Genomic DNA, 21521 nt, shown 5'->3' on the forward strand with positions numbered 1-21521 from the left:
TTGCTGTTGCCCAATTGCACTTCTGGTTAAAGTGGATGTAAAACTGTACCTTAAGATGGGATTTCATGAATTTTCTCAAACCATGGCAGATAACTGAGTCCAGCGAGATTCCAAGCCCCTTTTGTAGATTAAGTACCATCAGTACAGTGAGTCATAACTAGTTTAACAGTGCTATAGACTGCCAGGAAACAATCATCAAAGTCAAAAAGCTCTGATTTGCTTCAAATAAAATGTAAGCCTCTAGCAATCTATGCTGACATAACTTCTTGTACTGCAGTTGTATTTCTGAATAATGTAGCACATTCCAAACAAGTGGGGGAGTATTAACATTGACAGAAACCTATGCCTAGGTTAATAGAAATTTGCATATTACATGTGGAGCCAGGTATGACATTATAAACATTTTAACAGCATTTAATTCACATATTTGCAGCGTGTTTATTTTAACTGTATGTGAGAATCAGATATAGCACCACTAGATACAAACTGAAACTCCCAGTACTCTGCCATGTTTCAATACCATTGAGTCATATTCCTAGATCGTGGGCAGTTTTGTTTTATTCACCGATGTCTCCTAAGACCTGGTTTGAAACAGCCTGTTACAAAATTGATACTACATTTCAGATGGACCCCGTGTAACATTTATCTTGATTTACTTCACACCTAGACCGCAGAGTGACCCGTACATCATACCTGTGCAGCACACAAAGTGTTTTTTTAGTCCTTCCCCTTTAGACTGACCCCTGCCTTTTTTCCTAAAAGCACTTACTTCTTGCAGGGGTATGGTTTCCTTGGGATCAGGCACCCAATTGTATCAATTGTAAAAGTCCATTTGGAATGTGTTGGTCCTAGACATCGAGTGTCAACAGCATATTCCTACATACGAACATTACAGCTGAGTTAAATTGAATCCTCACTGTATGCCTAGCAAGAAGGGACTCTTGTAGTGCTTGATAGTGTCCCTAACTCTGAGCCATGAAACCCAAGTTCAAGAACCACCTGCTCCAGAGGTGTGTAAGAAACCTCTGACAGGTCGACTAGAAAATAAATACAACTGGCAGAGCAGTAGGGTCATTCAAAGGAAATAGAGGACAGGAACTTTGCCAAATTTTCCTTTTTCCCCCAGTCGTAGAGTCATAGAGATGTACAGCACGGAAACAGACCTTTCGGTCCAACCTATCCATGCCGACCAGATATTCCAACCCAGTGTAGTCCCACTTGCTAGCACCCGGTCCATATCCCTCCAAACCTTTCCTATTCAAATACCCCTCTAAATGCCTTTTAAATGTTACAATTCTACTAGCCTCCACCAGTTCCTCTGGCAGCTCATTTCATACACATATCACCCTCTGCGTGAAAAGGTTGCCCCTTAGGTCTCTTTTATATCTTTCCCCTTTCACCCTAAAACTATGCCATCTATTTCTGGACCTTTCCACTTTAGGGAAAAGACTTTGTCTATTTATCCTATCCATTCCCCTCATAATTTTGTAAACCCTCGTAAGGTCACCCCTCAGCCTCTGATGCTCCAGGGAAAACAGCCCTAGCCTGATCAGCCTCTCCCTATAGCTCAGATCTTCCAATGCTGGCAACATCCTTGTAAATCTTTTCTGAACCCTGACCAGAATTGCACGCAATATTCCAACAATGGCCTAACCAATGTCCTGTACAGCCACAACATGACCTCCCAACTCCTGTACTCTATGCTCTGACCAATAAAAGAAAGCATACCAAAAGCCTTTTTCACTATCTATCTACCTGCGACTCCACTTTCAAGGAGCTATGAAACTGCAGTCCAAGGTCTCTTTGTTCAGCACCACTCCCTAGGACCTTACCATTAAGTGTATATGTCCTGCTAATATTTGCTTTCCCAAAATGCAGCACCTCATATTTATCTAAATTAAACTCATATCTGCCACTCCTCAGCCCATTGGCCCATCTGACCAAGATCCTGTTGTAATCTGAGGTAACCTTCTTCGCTATCCACTCTACCTCCAATTTTGTATCATCAGCAAACTTACTAACTGTACCTCTTATGCTCACATCCAAATCATTTATGTAAATGATGAAAAGTAGTGGACCCAGCTCTGATCCTTGTGGCACTCCACTGGTCACAGACCTCCAGTCTGAAAAACAACCCTCCACCACCACCCCCTGTCTTCTACCTTTTGAGCCAGTTCTGATCTAACCTTGCTAACCAGTCTCCCATGTGGAATCTTGTCGAATGCCTTACTGAAGTCCATATAGATCACATCTACCGCTCTGCCCTCATCAATTCTCTTTGTTACTTCTTCAAAAAACTCAATCAAGTTTGTGAGACATGATTTCCCACACCAAGCCATGTTGACTATCCCACAAAATTCCCTCCAACAACTTGCCCACCACCAACATCAGGCTCACTGGTCTATAATTCCCTATCTTATCCTTACCACCTTTCTTAAACAGTGGCAGCATGTTAGCCAACCTCCAGTCTTCTGGCACTTCACCTGTGACTATCAATGATACAAATATCTCAATTAGAGGCCCAGCAATCACTTCCCTAGCTTCCCACAAAGTTCTAGGGTACACCTGATCAGGTCCTGGGGATTTATTCACTTTTATGTGTTTCATCCAGCACTCCCTCCTCTGTAATATGGACATTTATTTAAGATGTCACCATCTATTTCTCTACATTCTATATCTTCCATGTCCTTTCCACAGTAACTACTGATGCAAAACACTCATTTAGTATCTCCCCCATCTCCTGCACATCCACACAAAGGCCACTTTGCTGATCTTTGAGGGGCCCTATTCTCTCCCTAGTTACCCTTTTGTCCTTGATATATTTGTAAAAATCCTTTGGATTCTCCTCAACTCTATTTACCAAAGTTATCTCATGTTCCCTTTTTGCCCTCCTAATTTCCCTCTTAAGTATACTCCTACTGCCTTTATACTCTTCTAAGGATTCACTTGATCTATCCTGTCTATACCTGACATATGCTTCCTTCATTTTCTTCATCAAACCCTCAATGTCTTTAGTCATCCAGCACTCCCTATACCTACCAGCCTTCCCTTTCACCCTGACAGGAATATCCTTTCTCTGGATTCTCATTATCTTATTTCTGAAGGCTTCCCATTTTCCAGCAGTCCCTTTACCTGCGAACATCTGTGCCCAATCAGCTTTTGAAAGTTTTTGCCTAATACCATCAAAATTGGCCTTTCTCCAATTTAGAACTCCAACTTTTAGATCTCGTCTATCCTTTTCAATCACTACTTTAAAACTAATGGAATTATGGTCGCTGGCCCCAAAGTGCTCCCCCACTCAGTCACCTGCCCTGCCTTATTTCCCAAGAGTAGGTCAAGTTTTGCACCTTCTCTAGTAGGTACATTCACATACTGAGTCAGAAACTTTCTTGTACGCACTTAACAAATTCCTCTCCATCTAAATCCTTAACACTATGGCAGTCCCAGTCTATGTTTGGAAAGTTAAAATCCCCTACCATAACCACCCTATTATTCTTACAGATAGCTGAGATCTCCTTACAAGTTTGTTTCTCAATTTCCCTCTGACTATTGGGGGGTCTATAATACACTCCCAATAAGGTGATCATCCCTTTCTTATTTCTCAGTTCCACCCAAATAACTTCCTGGATGTATTTCAGTATTATCCTCCCTCAGTACAGTTATAATGCTATCCCTTATGAAAAACTCCACTCCCCCTCCTCTTTTGCCTCCCTTTCTATCCTTCCTGTAGCATTGTATCCTGGAACATTAAGCTGCTAGTCTTGCCTATCCCTGAGCCATGTTTCTGTAATTGCTATGATATCCCAGTCCCATGTTCCTAACCTGAAGCCAATTTCTGTGGCTTCCACTACCTAACTCGATGCCACTGTTTTATAGCAGTTTGAACCTAGGAATTTTCTAGTTTGTACATCTCAGGTATTCCTATACAATAAGGATGGCAAGCACAAAATAAATATACCTCAATTATGGTATAATTCAAACATTTCGCAACATGCAAAGAGTTTACTTAACAAATATTTACAGTCATTTTCTTAAGGGGAATAGTGTAGTGTATATGGGACTGAAAATATCTTTAATGTTTCAATTTTACGACAGAAGACTTAATCATTTATTAATATTAATTCAAATCTGTATGATTTGTCCTTTGTTTTAAAATACTTCTTAAAAACCTGAAGGTAACAAAAATCTTAATTTTTATTAGAGATACAGTGAGAGAATGTTTGATCTGTTTACTTATGCTTAAATCTGTCAGGTATGTCAATATGAAGAATTAATCTATTGTTATATTACTACTATTGCTGGAAAGAAAAACATGTTACCAAAACTTTTCATTTTGCCCTCTTCAAGTTAAATGCAAGAATGCCAAATTTCAAATTACCACAACAGTTTATGCTACAGGAAATAAAGGGTGCTGATTTGGTAAGTCACCTCACATTGACCAAAATGTTGCCATTGCGAATTAGTGTCCGGTTGTCAACCAATCAGCAGACGTGTTTTTCCTGTAGTATATCCTTGCATTTGTACTAAGTGAAAAATGATTTTCCTTTCAACAATGTTCAAGTGATTGTAGCACTACTTATTAGTATTCTCACACTAAAATGCAATCAATTTAAGAGCATGATATAGTTCTGTAGTTAAAGAAAACTAAAAACTCATTATTTTAGAAAGCACTTTTAGTTATGATCTTTATCAGCCACTTTTAAAATATCTCCATTTGCTTAATTTAATCTAAATATTTTTAGTCCCAAACATCCTCTAACTTTGCCTTCAGTGCTCACAATGTGATTCCTCTATATATTTTTCAGCAGCACCTGCTGGTAGTCATTTAACAATTATCATTCACAGCTTGTCTAGCTCCATCTTTTGTTTCTGTACGTGTTCCATTGCCTTTGTATTTCACCTTCCACTATCATTATTTAATTTCATCTGCCTTCCACCCTATCATCAATCTTTTCTCACATTTGATTCCTCTTCCCTTTTCATTGCCTTTGTCTGAACTTGCTACATGTTTAAAACCAGGTATGGTTCTAATGTTTTCTATTAACCTGAGACATTATCTTGGTTTGACTCTCAACAGATGCTGTCTGGTCTTCTGAATAATTCCAATATTTTCTGTCTCTATTTGTGCTTTAAGTTAAACCTAAATTTTATTATTTTCTGTATTCATAGAAACTCTGGAGTGCTTACATGGAGGAGATCCTCTGATAGGAGACAAGGCAGCACTGCCCTCTGCATCATTTAAGAGCAGGAATCTTTCTTCAGGATCAAACAACTGCAGCAGCAACCATTCATTACAGTTTGGTGCACAGAACAATCCTACTGATAAGTAAGAAACATGACTGCATTATAGTGAGTGATAAGCTCTTCATCATGAAGCCTTTGCTTGAAACGTCAATTCTCCTGCTCCTCGGATGCTGCTTGATCTACTGTACTTTTCCAGCACAACACTCTTAACTCCGATCTCCAGTCCTCACTTTCTCCCTATAGTGTGTGATGCCAGTCCACCCATCCACTTTTCCAATTCTTAGAAAAATACAAAAATTCTAAAGCTACAGCTTGTCCAGGGTATTTTGATGATTTATTTTTGGAGTGCACTGAATATTTCTATCTCTGTTAGCTATCCCTGTGCCAAGGATGATTTGTTCTTGCAGATGGCTGGGTAGAAATGAAATATCAGTTTTGACTGTGGGTTTGTAGGTTCCCTATAATCCCTTTGTGAGTCTTACAGGCCCATCCACGATGAGGACATGTTAGAGATGGGGGTGGGGAATTTGTTGACTTGAGTATCTTCCTCTTTTTACCATCTCTCTCTGTTCTCTCTGACCGTCTGCTCTTGTTGATTAGAAACTCTTGATACTCTTTTTGATGATTTGCCATTTTGGCTATGATTGGGCATCTGCCTCCCTTGTATATTATAGAGTGGACCTCCATGGAAATTTTGAGATCATTTTTGAATCTTTGGTTCCCATGTGAACTGGCTCCCTGAACTAGCTTTGAGAGGAACTCCTGTTTGGGCATTCTTGTAAATGATATTCTGACTAGATGTTTGCTCCATCTCATCTAAAGGGTGATTATCATATCCTCTATACTTGACATGCCTGTGTCTTGTAGAATTCCCATCTGCTGTTTTGTCCTCCCACTTGATTTGAAAGGTCCTGCTAAAGCAGCATTGATGGTGTTGTCCTAGGACTTTGATATAGAATCTATAAAATATCCAAGCTTCAGCACAGTGGAGGAGTCTGCGGAGGACCAGATAACCTTTGAGTTTAGTGTCTGTCTGATTCTCAAAAACCTGTTCAAGTAAAGATCTGTGGCATACTTGCCTTCATTGGAAGGGCATTACGTATAAGGGTAGTTTGGTCATGTCACAGCTTTATAGAACTTTAGTTAGGGCACATTTGGAATATTGCATTCAGTTCTGGTCACCACACTACCAGAAGGAAGTGGATGCTTTGGAGACAGTGCAGAAAAGGTTTACCAGGTTATAGTCTGGTATGGGGGATTTTAGCTATGAAGAAAGGCTGGTTGGACTGGGTTTGTTTTCACTGAAACTCAGGAGGTTGAGGAACCTGATATAGGTTTGTAAGGTTGTGAATGGCATGGACAGATTGGAAATGATGAAACTTTTTCCCAAGGTAGAGGGCTCAGTTACTAGCAGACAAAGGTTCAAGGTTCTGGGGATGGGATGGTGTGGGGCAGGGCGGCAGTTTAAAAGAAATGAGAGAGGTACGTTTTTCACACACAGGGTGGTAAGTACCTGGAATGCGCTGCCAGGGAAGGTGGTGGAAGCAGACAGAATAGCAGTATTCAAGAAGCACCTGAACGAGTACATGGACAGGAAAGAATTAGAGGGATGCAGATCCTGTAAGTGAAGACAGTTTTAGCATGAAAGGGCAAAATGTAGTGGCACAGGCATGGATGGCTGAAGGGCCTGTTTCTGTCCTGTATTGTTCTTCGTACACAATTCACCATCGGCTGAGTTAGCACATTGGATCTCTTCATTCATATAAGCTTCTAGTTTCAAAGATAAGGGAAGTGAGGGACATTCTCCAACACTTAGGCATGAATCCCAATTGAAGGCATTGTGGTGTGAGTTAGCTCAGGACTTTCATCTTCCAATGCTCAGGGTAAGTCCCATGCTCTCAGATTTCAGCGAACTCAGCAATCTTATTGTAGTTCTTAAAGTGAGCACCAGCAGGTTCTTCATCCTCAACCTATTTGTAGCTCTGTTTACAGAAGTGTTAGTGTCCTGATTGTGGTCTTCAACTGGTTGAGGACAGAAAGTCCTGTCAGTGCAATAAGTTATTACCACACCTGAGGGAAACCTGCACTGCTACAAGGAAGATTGAGTATAGTGCTGGTGTAATGATGCACAATATGTGACATACAGAATGACATACAGAACAGGCTCAAGGGGCTGAATGGCCTATTCCTGTTCTGATGATGCCTATTTTAACTGGGAAAAGATCTGTGATGGAGCCATTGTACAGTATTGTTATTTATGTATTATCTATTAAGAACAGATGGTGCTTGTGAACTTTGGCATCCATATTGCAATTGCAGTTTCCTAGTGGTTGCTTGATTTGTTTGATCAAAGACTTTTGTGAAAAGAAAACAAAACGATGTACAAAGAAATGTTCTGTAGTCTGCATTTTTCCTGACATTGGTGTGCTTCTCAGGCTCTATCAATGCATCCTTCTAAGCTATCCACCCTCTAGTGTTTATCTAGTTTCCCTGTGAATGCATCCATGATATTTGTCTCAGTTTAGACTGAAAATGTTTGGCTATTTTAGCCTGAAGTAATCTCCTGACGTATGCAGCTCTGCTTGATATGCCTTGTTGGGCCTTCCATCCCTGTCTATAACAATGATTTGGAGATGCCGGTGTTGAACTGGGGTGTACAAAGTAAAAATCTCACAACACCAGGTTATAGTCCAACCAGTTTAATTGGAAGCACTAGCTTTCGGAGCGCCGCTCCTTCATCAGGTGGTTGTGGAGGGCACAATTGTAAGGCACAGAATTTACAGCAAAAGTTTACAGTGCGATGTAACTGAAATTATACATTGAAAAATACCTTGATTGTCTGTTGAGTCTTTCATCTATTCGAATACCATGATAGTTTCACTTCTTTCATGTGTAAATCACAAAACTTTTTTTAAAAAGTTGCATTCTCAGGTTAGCTGTAACAATGGGTGTTAGCTAGATAATATGTTGAAGGTGTTAGCCCCCGTGTTCTCTGTTTATGCCATGATGTTTAGATTGATTCTAATCTAAAAAGTGAGATAACAGAGTTTTACATGAATTCATGCAGTTTTTGAGCAAAGTACAATGTAACTCTGCAAGTACAAATTCATCCCACAAAAAACGTGTGTGTGTCTGTCTGTCTGGCTTGGGGGGTTGTGAGTGTGAGAGAGAGTGTACATGTACATGTGAGTGTAGAGTGTCATAAGTCTGTGAGGGGATGCGTGTGGGAGTGTGTGTTTGTGTCTGGGGTGGGGGATTGTGAGTGTCTGTGAGAGAGTGTATATGTGTGTGCGTGAGTATAGAGTGGTCTAAGTCTCTGAGAGGATGCATGTGAGAGTGTGGGAGTGTATGTGTCTGTAAGGATGTGTGTGAGTGTGTGCATGTCTGTGTATATGAGTGTCCGTGTGTGTGTTTAGGAGTACCTGGTGTGTGTATAGTGCAATGGTGGTCACCTGTAGTGTGACATGAACCCAAGGTCCCAGTTGAGGCCCACCCTATGGGTATGGAACTTAGTTAACAGCGTCTGCTCGGCCACGTTTTGCTGCTGCCTGTCCTGAAGTCCGCCTTGGAGGATGGTCACCCGAAGGTCCGAGGTTGAATGTCCTGGACCACTGAAGTGTTCTCTGACTGGGAGGGAACACTCCTGTCTGTTGTTTGTTATGCGGTGCCCATTCATCCTTTGCCATAGCCTTTGCTCAGTTTCCCCAATGTACCATGCCTCAGGGCATCCTTGCCTGCAATGTATAAGATAGACAATGTTGGCCTAGCCACATGAGTACCTGCCACGTACAAGGTGGGAGCTGTCCCCATGTGTAATGGTGGTATCCATGTCCACACTCTGACACGTCTTGCACGCCTACCGTGACAGGGTTGCATGGAGTTGTCCTGAAAGCCGGGCAGCTTGCTACGAACAATGATCTGTTTGAGGTTTGGCGGTTGTTTAAAGGCGAGCAGTGGAGGTGTGGGGAAGGTCTTGGCGAGGTGCTCATCCTCATTGATAATGTGTTGCAGGTCACAAAGAACACGGCATAGTTTTTCAGTTCCTGGGAAGTACTGAACAATGAAGGATACCCTGTCGGTTGCAGCACATATCTGTCTCCTGAGGAGGTCATTACGGTTCCTTGCTGTGGCACATCAGAATTGGCGGTTGATGAGTTGAGCATCATATCCCGTTCTTATGAGGGCATCCCTGAGTACTTCCAGGTGCCCATCACATTGTACTTTGCTCAAAAACTGCATGAATTCATGTAAAACTCTGTTATCTCACTTTTTAGATTAGAATCATGGCACAGACAGGGGGCCAACACCTTCAACATATTCTGGATTAGTGGTGCTGGAAGAGCACAGCAGTTCAGGCAGCATCCAAGCTCCTTGGATGCTGCCTGAACTGCTGTGCTCTTCCAACACTACTAATCCAGAATCTGGTTTCTAACATCTGCAGTCATTGTTTTTACCTTCAACATATTATCTAGCTATCACCCATTGTTACAGCTAACCTGAGAATGCAACTTTTTAAAAAAAGATTTACGATTTACACATGAAAGAAGTGAAACTATCATGGTATTCGAACAGATGAAAGACTCAACAGACAATCAAGGTATTTTTCAATGTATAATTTCAGTTACATCGCACTGTAAACTTTTGCTGTAAATTCTGTGCCTTACACTTGTGTCCTCCATAACCAACTGATGAAGGAGCGGCGCTCCGAAAGCTAGTGTGCTTCCATTTAAACTGGTTGGACTATAACCTGGTGTTGTGTGATTTTTAACTGTCTATAACAAGCCCAACTACACTGGTTAATTAATGCGCTGGTTTCATATAGTTCCATGGGCTATATGATTGGCCTCATCATCGATCTTGTAAGTAGGATTGGAGCTATTTGTTCATCATGCAAGCTTGATACTGAAATAGACATCCTGCAGGATTGTAGCCTCCCTGATCAGATCATTGCCCACTGTATATCATGCAAACCCATGAACGGACCAAGACTGCCTGCAATTTCAGGTTTCTGAGAAGTGCCCACTTTACCTCTGATTATTTTGGAAGGGTTAAGTGTCTCAAAAATGTGAAAAATGTGCAAAGCTAGCCATGTAAAACTTTGCTACTTTGCTACTTTGCAATAGCAACTATATTCGCCACTTATATAATTCTGCAATCACCCGGCCTGTACTGGCAAAACTCAGAATGTAGTGACTAAGTTAGATGTGATTTCTTGCTTGGAAAACACTTGCTAACCAATTCTAACTATGTTAAGGATTATTCTAGTACTCAATCCAACTCACAGTATAACTCACTTACATGAGCCATAGGCTGCATATGCTCACACACATGACCCATCCTTTGCAAATAAAGAACATAGGCACACATTACATCTTTTTCAACCAAACAGAAGCTTAATGCACAGCCATTCTCTGGTATATTCTCCATGGCAACACTCGACCAATCAGAGTTCACTTGCCCACCAATCAGCACCGACTTCTCATTTTTAATACAACTTGTTCCTTTTGAGGAAGGGTATTCTTGTGATCTATCCTGATGAGTGCAGGATGTAAATCTTTGACAGCAGTCCCTTTTTCAGCAATACCCAAGACCTGTACCACTAAGTAACAATTTGATTAGAATAGGTTCAAAAGTCTTCTGAGCCTGTCGAGTTGACCTGGCTAAACCCACTGTAATCAGTTCATAAAGAACCCTTTATGACACAAAAATGCTCAGTCAAATAGATCAGGATTCTACAGTATTCTTAAAGTGACTGATAGCTAGTGAACAGTTAAAATACATTCAAAAAAAAAAGCTGCTTTGTAAGATGGTTTAATGTTAATGCTGTGAATGAAAAGTCGCCTATGAACTAGAAGCATTTCAATTCAGAGTGAAGAGTATATAGTTAAACTGCTGTTCCAGTGATGGTGTTTCCTTTCTATACCTGTCATTCAAGATCTTCCTGAGGCTAGTATTCAAAAACATTTGAGCTTTTCTTTGCCTCTGCCTAAATGTAAATGATTGCATTTTTACAAGAATCACTCACTTGTTCAGAAATAGAGATTAATTAAAACCTGGATTGGACGTCACAGTATCTACTCCAGTCAGGTAATGGCTTATTTTAAGCATTTCCACAAGAACAATGCTGTAAATCCAGATTGAAAGTTTAAAATCTAGCCATATGTTTTGGCTGACAGCATCTAAATGTAAACAAATTCATCGGAGCCTGAAACCAGTACTACATATTGATCATGTTGTCAAAGTAGTCCAATTTTCACCTCAATTGAAATCAACTATAATTCAGCTGTTGCCATAATGGATGGTGACTCCGCAATGATGGCTTTATGCCCAGGCAGAGTTAAAGATCTATTTAATAGTTCTGTGTTAGCCTTGGTTCACTATGTCTGAATCAAAAAGTGTGGTGCTGGAAAAGAACAGCTGGTCAGGCAGCATCCAAGGAGCAAGAGAGTTGATGCTCTTCATCAGGAATGTGGAGGGGCCCAGGGATGCTGAGAGATAAATTGGAGAGTGAGGCTAGGGGAAGGTAGCGGGGAATGCAATAGATAGATGAAGGGTTGGGGTGATGGTGATAGGTCGGAGTGGAAGGTGGGAAGGAAGATGGATAGGTAGGATAGTTAAAGAGGGTTGGATCTGGGATAAGGTTGGGGGGAGGGGCGATGAGGAAACTGGTGAAATCGACATTGATCCCGTGTGGTTGGAGGGTCGCAAGCTGGAAAATGGGGTGTTTTTCCTCCAGGCATTGAGTAGCTAGAATTTGGCCATGAGGAGGCCCAGGGCTTGCATATCCTTGGTGGAGTGGAAACTACATTTGAGCCACACAGTAGAGGTTCAAGTCCTACTCAAGAAACCTGAGCAGAAAACTTAGGTTGACATTTCACCATGGTACTGAGAGAGTACTGCACCTATCGGATAAATGTTGACGATTAACATCATCTATACTGTTAATCTGTTCATTTACAAAGTATTATAAAGTATTTAGAGTACAGAAGTAAGCCCTCCAGCTTAACAGGCCCGTAGTGGTGTTACCCATCTTTACTGAATCCTATGAGCAGATCCTTCTATTCCTTTCCCCCTTGTGTGTTATTAAGCTTCCCCTTGATTGTTCCTTTGCTGTTCAACTGAACTGTGGTAGTGAATTCAATACTGTACCTGCTGTCTGTATAAATAAGTTTTTTTTTTCCTGAATACCCTATTGGAGTTATTAATGACTATCTTATATTTAGGGCCCAAGTTCTGGTTTTGCCCACTCTACTTTGGAACCAAAATCATATTAGATGCTAAACATTAACTCTGTTTCACTCTCCATAGGTACTGCTTTGCTGAGCTTCTCCAAACACTTTGTCTTTATTTCGATCTCTAGCATCTACAGTATTTTATTTTTATTTAACCCCAAGTCTTCCATTTTCTAGAGAAAAGAGCCCTATCGTGTCAATTTTATCCTGAAAGTTATGATCATTCAGTTCTGCTATCATTCTATTAAGATATTTTTGCATTTTCTCCAGTGCCTTAATATCCAGTTTTAGATGATGGAAACAGACTGGTTGTAGTAATCCATATCTAGATTGCAGATTTAATATAAGATTGCTTCTCTCTCCCTCTATAAATACTTTGATTATTAAAGCCATAAAAAGAACAATGTTAAATCACTTATTGATTTGTATATCTACATTATCCAATCCCTCTCTTTCTCTAGCCCGCTTAAGCATCTATTTTCCAAGGATATTATTCTTTCTGCAAAAGTGCAGACCCTCACATGTATCAAGATGGTTTTCCTTCATTTTGTCACATTCCTCCTTTGTATTAACTACACAATTCAATTCTGTGTCATTCACAAATTTTGAAGTTATGCTTTTAATTCCTGAATTTAAATCATTGATTTAATCATGACCAATGGCCTCAGTACCAGTCCCACGGATTGCCACTTCCCACCATTTCCTGTCTGAGTAACTACCTGTAGCCCCCATTCCATTTTTTAACCTCACTGTCCATTCAGTTACTGGTTCCTGATGTAACATGTTCTCATTTGATCATAAGTTTACTGTATCAAAGACTTTTTAAAAATTCAAATGTACAATTTTTTTATGCATCACTAACTTCTCAAAGGCATTTAGATATGATTAGTAATTGCTGACCTAACCAAAAATGTCCGCATACCAAGAGTATTTTTTATTAAAGTGACATAATAAATCTTTTTGTGCAACAAGTGGTTAAGCTTTGCAATCACTGCTTGAGGGTGGAGGCAATTTCAATTGAAGCATTCAAAAATAAATTATACTATTTCCTAATGAGGAAAAACGTGCTGAATTCTGGGCAGAAGCTGGGGGAATGGACTCGGTACTGGTGTAATGGGCCAAACAGCCTCTTTCTGTGCTGTGACAATTCTGTGATTCTGCAATCCATAATGGCAATTTGTCCATATGATAGTTTTCAGTCAGCAGGAAAAGCACAGTTCAAACAAAATACATCTCTTTTCAGACCAACCACATCTCAGAACATGAGATGAAGATGCTCTACTTTCTGAGGCAATTTGTAGCTAGGTGGGAACTGAAAATGCTCCAATCCAATGTCTTAAAGCTGCAGTTTATTTGCTGTGACTAGCAAAATTACTTATCAATAAGATAAATCTGATGCATACAGTACGTTTGCATTATGACAGCTTTTTCTGACATATAATGTTCTGTAAGTGTAATATCTTGTGAAATTGCAGTTTATTCATAGATTTAAATTGTTTTACAAAAGGTGAAGCTTTCAGAAGGATGACTGTAAAAGTATCAAAGCTCTGAAAAATGCAGATATATCTATCCTCTTCCTACCAAATTCAGTCAATTTGAAAGGGCCCATTGACAGAGAGGATGAATTAGCTTAAACTGGTTTAAAACACAAAGTAAGAAGGTTAAAGCAATTTGAATGTCAAAAAAAAGAAGTTTACAACACTGGGCAGTATTAGTAACAGTGTCTTAGAAAGCTGATCAAGATGCTACAGCAAAGATAATGGGGCTGTGAAGAAAACAATCCGTTTTTTTCAACCCCCAGCCTATCTGGCTTCAGGTGAAGTTTCATTGTCTCTTCTGCCTAGCGAATAAAGCTTATGGTGATGGAGCAGCAACATTTTTGAAGCTTCATTTGGCTGACGGAAAGCTGATGAAGAGCATAATCATTTCACAGTCAGAGGATAAATCATAGCAGCAGGTCCTAAGTTTCAGTTTACAGAAAGATTTGAACAACAAAAAGCAGCTTTATTGCTATCAGATCTTTATCATTTGTCAGCAGTCAGCCATTAAAACAAAGCTTGATATGAGTCAAGTTAATTGCGGTCATAAATGCAAAAAGGCATCAACATGTACTGCTCAGAATAAAAAGTGACAGCAAGGTTTAGGAATAGGCAGAAAAATGTATTTGTTTAATATCAGGAAGACCCAGATTTAGAAGTTATTGAGCTGTGTGTGGGATTTCTGTTTATGCTGTTATTTAAAAGTGTGAAGTATCTCTACATATCCATGATGAGACTACTTATATTGCTAAGTACTAATTCTAGATGTGTCTCATTCCATTAAATGATCCAAAGAAAAAGTTGGGAAAATTTCTGAAATTCGTCTGGATATGATTATCAGGTAGTTATGCCTAGAGGTCCCACTAGGCGTACTGTGTTTAATGACCTTAAAAAGCCTCATATTGCAGTGGGGAAGCTCGCTGCTCCATTATATTGGATTAAGCACAAGAAAAGGCAACCAGGGTATACATCTGGAACTGTGCATATTCAACTGATGAGTCCAATGTCTGTTTGAGGTCTTCTACAGTATAAGGTTGCCCTGTTCAGTAAAATCAGGTCTACGACTGGCCTAAGGCAGTCCTTGAAGGGATAATCTCCACCCTCCCAAATTCCAACTGCTCTTCATGTTTCCAGGTTTGTTAAGGGAGTCACAGAAGACCCATCCGTTTAGGCATGGGATCAACTCCTAGAATGCTCCAATTTCTAGAACTTTTTAAAAATTTTCCAAGCTGTATTTTATATCATCTAGTTAGAGCTGTAAAACTGCTGATTCTGAATAATCAGATCATTTAATAATCCAAAACGTTTCCTGTTTGAGCTTCAACCCATGCCAGGGATTTTAAATCTTTGACAATTTTTTTATCAAAATGTAAGTTGGATATTAACACCAGGATAATACTTTCTTGTGTTTTCTATTTTCACAACCTATTTTTATAATCAATGTCAATATTTCATGAATTTAAGGACTGCCATGTCAACTTAAAATTCACAGTTGATACTTTGGTACTTTCAATTTATAAATCATTTAAATTTCCTGGACACCAAACTGCACTTCAACGTGTTTCTGTACTGCTTTTTGAGTTTTCTTCATCTCTACAGTATTGGTTTAGCAAGGCACCCTATTCATCACTGTGAAGTCTGATGTTGAAGCAGAAATTATCTCAAAGATGGAGTGAAGTTTATTGTCCTTCACTGTTTGCATTCCAGTATCAGGACAATGCTTTATTAAACGTTTTTTAATATACATTCCATTCTTTTGTTAGATTGTAATAGATAAAACCTCAAACCATTCTTTTTGACAAAACTCTTGGCTACTTGAAAGATGAGAACCCAAGGCTAAAATGTAGAGTAACTGGCACCTATTCAATAATAAAAGGGTAATGGACCTTTCGAACCAGTGCTTAAAACGTAAACAGAAAGCCTTCAGATGAAAAGGAGTGCAGTTTTGAAATGGTGAATTATTCTGACAGCTAGATACTTTAGTTGATGTAAATAAACAAGACTGACTTCAGTGCTGTTTTCTGATTCTATCCTATTCAGGTCTTTATGCCATAACATGACCGGTGACATGGGGAATGAACTTGGGTTTAATTCCTATGCTGCAGCCCTGACAGCTGACCCTTTGGTTTGGAACCAGGCAGGTAAGAGACTGATATAAAAACTTACAACAAAAGATTTGTAAACAAACATGCCCTCATGCCTGAAAGTTTTGTGATTAGTTGTTTGAAAGAATGAAAAGAATGAAAGAATGAAAAGAAAAAAATATTTAGAAATATTCACAGGGTGACAGTAATATATTTATCAAAACATTTATCAAGTTATGATTTGGAGGTGCTGGTGTTGGACTGGGGTGTACAAAGTTAAAAATCAAACAACACCAAGTTATAGTCCAACAGGTTTAATTGGAAGCACTAGCTTTTGGAGCACCGCTCCATCTTCAGGTGATGAACCACCTGGTGTTGTGTGATTTTTAACTTTATCAAGTTAGAATTTAAAACATTTTAAATATATTGTAGGCTTTTAATTCCTGTGTAATTTCATTTTAATGCTGAGTAATAATCATTTTGTACTCCAGTGAATTTTGATATTTTAGAGGCGACACCACAATAACTTCTCAGTTTTCAATCCTTGCAATTAAAGCTATTAGTATTTTCATTTAATTACAACTAGTGCATTTGTTTGTAAATGTAATAGGCATTAATTTATTTATGGCATGCAATGCTAAAATAATGCAGTATGAAGACACCTTTAATGCCTTGTGTATTTTTAAGGGAATAATTTTGATGGAGAAGGAGACCCACAGGTAAGTTTTTTTTTAATTTTGCATATTTACAAGAAAATCATTTAAATAAAAACATGGCAGCTGAAAGTTGATTTCAAGTCCAGCAGCACTCAAATAAGAGAAAACTGACTCAAGTTTTCTGTTTCTACATGGAACTATTCAGTTTTGTAACGGACTATAATTGTTTTGTTTCAATATTGTTCATGGGCATCAGTTACTTTAAGGGCAACCATTTATCTCTATCTTCATGTTAGCAATGCTTTCAGAGTTATCTGTGATAGATAGTAATCTTATATGAGTATCTTTATAAAACATATTTAAATAACTCAAAAACTTGCATTATGCAGTCTGTCCATTTTTACTTAAATATGAGATCACTCTAAATCTTACTCTGCCTAATCTATACACATATCTACATACTGAATGGGCTCAGTAGCCTACAATTTCTCCCATTAAACTGAGAAGTAATCATTTGTTTCATTTGTTTAGATCAGAACTAATAGAGTCAATTGAACCTTTTGTTTCCCGAGTTGAAAGAGTTTGCTTTTTGTAGATTATTGCCAGATATATGATTACTAAAACATACTTGTTTGGAAAAATTAAATTTAATTTCATTCTATCTCTGTTACATTTACATTTGAAATCTATTTTGGAAAAATGGCAAGCTGCAGGAGAACACAGGCGACTGACTGTGTGGAGTTTGCACGTTCTCCCCGTGTCTGCGTGGGTTTCCTCCGGGTGCTCCGGTTTCCTCCCACCATCCAAAGATGTGCAGGGTCAGGTGAATTGGCCATACTAAATTGCCTGTAGTGTTAGGTAGGGGGTAAATGTAGGGGTATGGGTGGGTTTCGCTTCGGCGGGTCGGTGTGGACTTGTTGGGCCGAAGGGCCTGTTTCCACACTGTAATCTAATCTAATCTAAATCTAAACTTGCATTGACATTGTTGAACTGATGGATTGTATCAAAAAAATTTGAAATCTCTTTCAGAACCAAAATGAGCATGGTACATTTATAGAATGCAATAATAATGTCATTTTCACTTCAAAGCAAAGTTCTTTTGGGTGCACAACACTGCCCAACAGTGACAGTGTCACTCGATTCATTACTGATCCAATTCCCAAGTACAACAAATCCACCCATATCATTTTCCACTAGTCTGAGATCCCACTGACTGTAGTAAAACTTTGGGCTCCTCTGAAACCATGTTTTAGAAATGATTCTAAGTAAGTAGGTAGCCACTCCTAATACTAGAAATTGGCCAAACTGGGAATTGAGTTCTTCAGCATTGCATACACCATCTCAGTGCTAAATGCGATTCTGTTACTCTGCTGTTCTAAGTGTACATTGCATCACACAGATGCTGGATAAGACTGATCCCTTCAAACCTTTGAAGCCATATGACCATTTTTATTAGATTTGGTGCAAATGAGCTGTGTGGATTATTTGGGAACTTCTTATTAATGTTTATTAAGGTACTAATTACTGTAATGTAGTTGAACATTAAAATTAATCAATTTTTCAGTTTTCATGCTTATTTAAAATGTGTTCTTCCTTTGCAGCGCTCTGAAAACAGCAGCACTCTGAAAGTGGTACACTTTGGCCTAGTGTGAAATGCAGTTTTGGTTTCTAAATTACATGGTAGACAAAGAGTGATACCATTTAATTACCATTAAGTTTGTCTATTAAAAAGGATCTCACTGTTTCTATTGTATAAATATTATCACAAAATCTAGGTAATGCAGAAAATGTTGCAACAACTCCAAAAAGCTGAAAAAATCTTTTATTCTTAATCTTCCTTTGCTTCTATCCTGTGGTTATATTGATAACAGACCTACTTATTTGATACACTTTTAGATGAGTTTTTAAATATATCTTATATAAGGTAAAAGTTATTTCATTACGCTGCTATGGTTGAATTACTTCCACTTCATTCAGTAAATTCTCTGTATATCCCCAGAAAAAGAACTGCAAGATTTGGATTCACATAATCAGAAAATGGCAAATGTTTTTGTTGATCATTGTTTGTAATATGAATAAAGTTCATAATGGACAGAATTTATTTGATTGTGACTTCAAATGTGAAGGAATTTATACCCTTTCATTATCCATTTATCTTTTGTTCACAATGTTAACATTTTGTTATGTACTAAATAGAAGCAGGAGTAGGCACATTCAGTCCTTCATGCCTGCTCCACCATTCAATAAGATCATGGCTGATCTAATTGTGACGTCAATTCGACTTTCCCTTGATAATCAAGAATCTGTCTAACCTGATCTTAAAAATATTCAATGACCCAGTCTCCAACACTATCTGGGGAAGAAAATTCCATAGACAAACTACCATCAAAGAGAAAAAAAACCTTCTTCATTTCCATCATAATTGGGAAGCCTCTTATTTTTTTAAATGTGTCCCCTAGTTCTCATGTCTCCCATAGGGGGGAATACATCCTTCCAGCATCTACCTTGTCAAGTCCTCTCAGCTTCTTGGTTGTTTCAGTAGGATTAGCTGTCATTCTTCTGAACTCTTGCTTGTCCAAACTTTCTTTGTGAGATAACCCCATTCCAGAAATCAGTCAGTTGAACTTTCTCTGAACTACTTGTAATTATATCCTTCCTTAAATAAGGCGATCAAAATGGTACAAAGTGCCCAGCTGTGGTTTCACCAATATCCAATACAACTGTAGCAAAATATCCCTACTTACATATTCCATTCTTCTTGCAAAAATGGCAACACTCTGTTTGCCTTTCTGATCATTCGCTGTCCTTGCACACCAACTTTTTCTGATTCACATCCCAGACCACCCAGATCCCTCTGTGCCATAGAGCTCAGCAATCTTTCTCCATTTAAAATTTATGCTGCTTTTCTAATCTTCCTGTCTAAATGGACTAGTTCACATTTTCCCACATTATACTATATCTGTCAAGTTTTTTTACCAACTTGCTTGTTGTAGAGTCATAGAGATGAATAGTACGGAAACAGACCCTTCAGTCCAACTTGTCCATACCAACCAGATATTCTAAATTACTCTAGTCCCATTTGCCTGCATTTTGCCCATATCCCTCCAAACCCTTCCTATCCATTTACCTTCCAGATGTCTTTTAAATGTAATTGTACCAGCTTCCATCACTTCCTCCAGCAGCTCATTCCATACATGCATCATAACCACCCTATTATTCTTATGGCTAACTGAGATGTCCTTATAAATTTGTTTCTCAATTTCCCGCTGACTATTTTGGATGGGGGGAGTGGTCTATAGTACAATCCCAATAAGGAGATCATCTCTTTCTTACTTCTGAGTTCCACCCAAATAACTTCCCTGGACATATCCTTCTTAAGTGCAGCCATAATGTTATCCCTTATCAAAAATGCCAGTCCCACTCTTCTCTTGCCCTCCTTTTTATCCTAGAACATTAAGCTGACAGTCTTGTCCATCCCTGAACCATGACTTTATAATTGCTATGTTATCCCAATTCCAAGTTCCCGATCATGCCCTGAGTTCATCTGCCTTTCCTGTTAGCCTCTTGCATTGAAATAAATGCAATTTAATTTATCAGTCCATCTTGTTCTCTGCTATGTTCCTGCCTACCCTGACTGGTTGACTTGTTCCTTTTCCCAACCAAACCAGTCTTAGACTGATCTCTTTCCTCAATATCCCCCGTGTCCCCCCCCACCCTCCCTCCCACCTTTCTCGTTTAAGTCCTCCCAAGCAGCTCTAGAAAATCTCTCTGTCAGTATAGGTGCAATCCATCCTTCTTAGACAGGCCACTTCTACCCCAGAAAAGATTTCAGTGATTCAAAAATGTGAACCCTTCTTCCCTGCATCAGCTCCTCAGCCATGCAGTAAAATCTTGTTGCATTTTCAGAATAAGCAGCTTGTAGCATTGCCTTGACTTTAAACATGAAATACATGCTTTATCTACAAGAACTGTTTTTGTCCACTTCACTCATGGCTTCTGTCAAAACTGATGATGGCCTGCATGAGGGATTAATCTAGCATCAATCAGTGGTGTATAATCCTTCGTGCATAGCATTTTTCTTTGCTTTATATGTTAAGAGGATTTGAGTTTAAAATGCATAAATTGATGTGAAAAATCTGCATAAGATCAAAATTATTTCATTTCTCAAAGTTCTTGTGTTCATTTAGTTCCATTTATTCTAAATTTCTAAACACCGGAGTATTTTATATATATAGCCATAACATACATGAGGGACTTCAACGAGTATCCTTACGATATGACTGATTTTTTTAAGCTCTCTGTTAATATCCCAGTGCCTATGATATTATCAAACCTGTTTAATGTTTTGATATTATGTTATTGTGTGACATCTGAATCCTTTTCATATAAAGGTATGGTAACAATGTCTTGTATAAAACCAATGATGGATTTGAATGTACTGTACTATATAACTTGCTAAATATTAAAATATAACACCCACAATAAATACTGTCATAAGAAAACTGCAAATGATGCAAATCAGTAATATAGGACTTTTGCAACATGTTAGTCAGCATCTGTAATGAGAAGAGTTGAGATGTATGTTTGCAGATGTAATTGATAAAATTTCTCCTTCAAGTCCCAGAAAATTCTTTGTAGCTGACAATAGAAATCAAAACTAGAAACAATGCTAACAAAATGGTCCAAAATAGAATGTTTTGAAGTAGAGTCCAGGAAGTCTTGCTTTCCATTATTCCTCAACACTATACTCGTCACATTAAAGTGTAT

General features: G+C 38.8%; 1 protein-coding gene across 4 annotated transcripts in view; it reads left to right on the forward strand.

Annotated features, from left to right (window-relative positions):
* Positions 1-21263, forward strand: part of wdpcp (WD repeat containing planar cell polarity effector) — a 136960-nt gene extending 115697 nt beyond the window's left edge. For all 4 annotated transcript variants that reach the window (XM_087991704.1, XM_043696719.2, XM_043696716.2 and 1 more), the window contains 4 exons: positions 5170-5326; positions 16055-16155; positions 16786-16817; positions 18356-21263. In XM_087991704.1, coding sequence (XP_087847830.1) covers positions 5170-5326; positions 16055-16155; positions 16786-16817; positions 18356-18406 — 341 coding nt within the window. In that variant the 3' untranslated portion in view covers positions 18407-21263. The remainder of the gene's footprint in view (positions 1-5169; positions 5327-16054; positions 16156-16785; positions 16818-18355) is intronic.
* The last annotated feature ends 258 nt before the right edge of the window (positions 21264-21521 follow it).

Source organism: Chiloscyllium plagiosum, unplaced genomic scaffold (genome assembly GCF_037043375.1).
Source record: "Chiloscyllium plagiosum isolate Xiang-an unplaced genomic scaffold, Cpla_swu_hap1 HiC_scaffold_10, whole genome shotgun sequence".
NCBI classification, from domain to species: Eukaryota; Metazoa; Chordata; class Chondrichthyes; order Orectolobiformes; family Hemiscylliidae; genus Chiloscyllium; species Chiloscyllium plagiosum.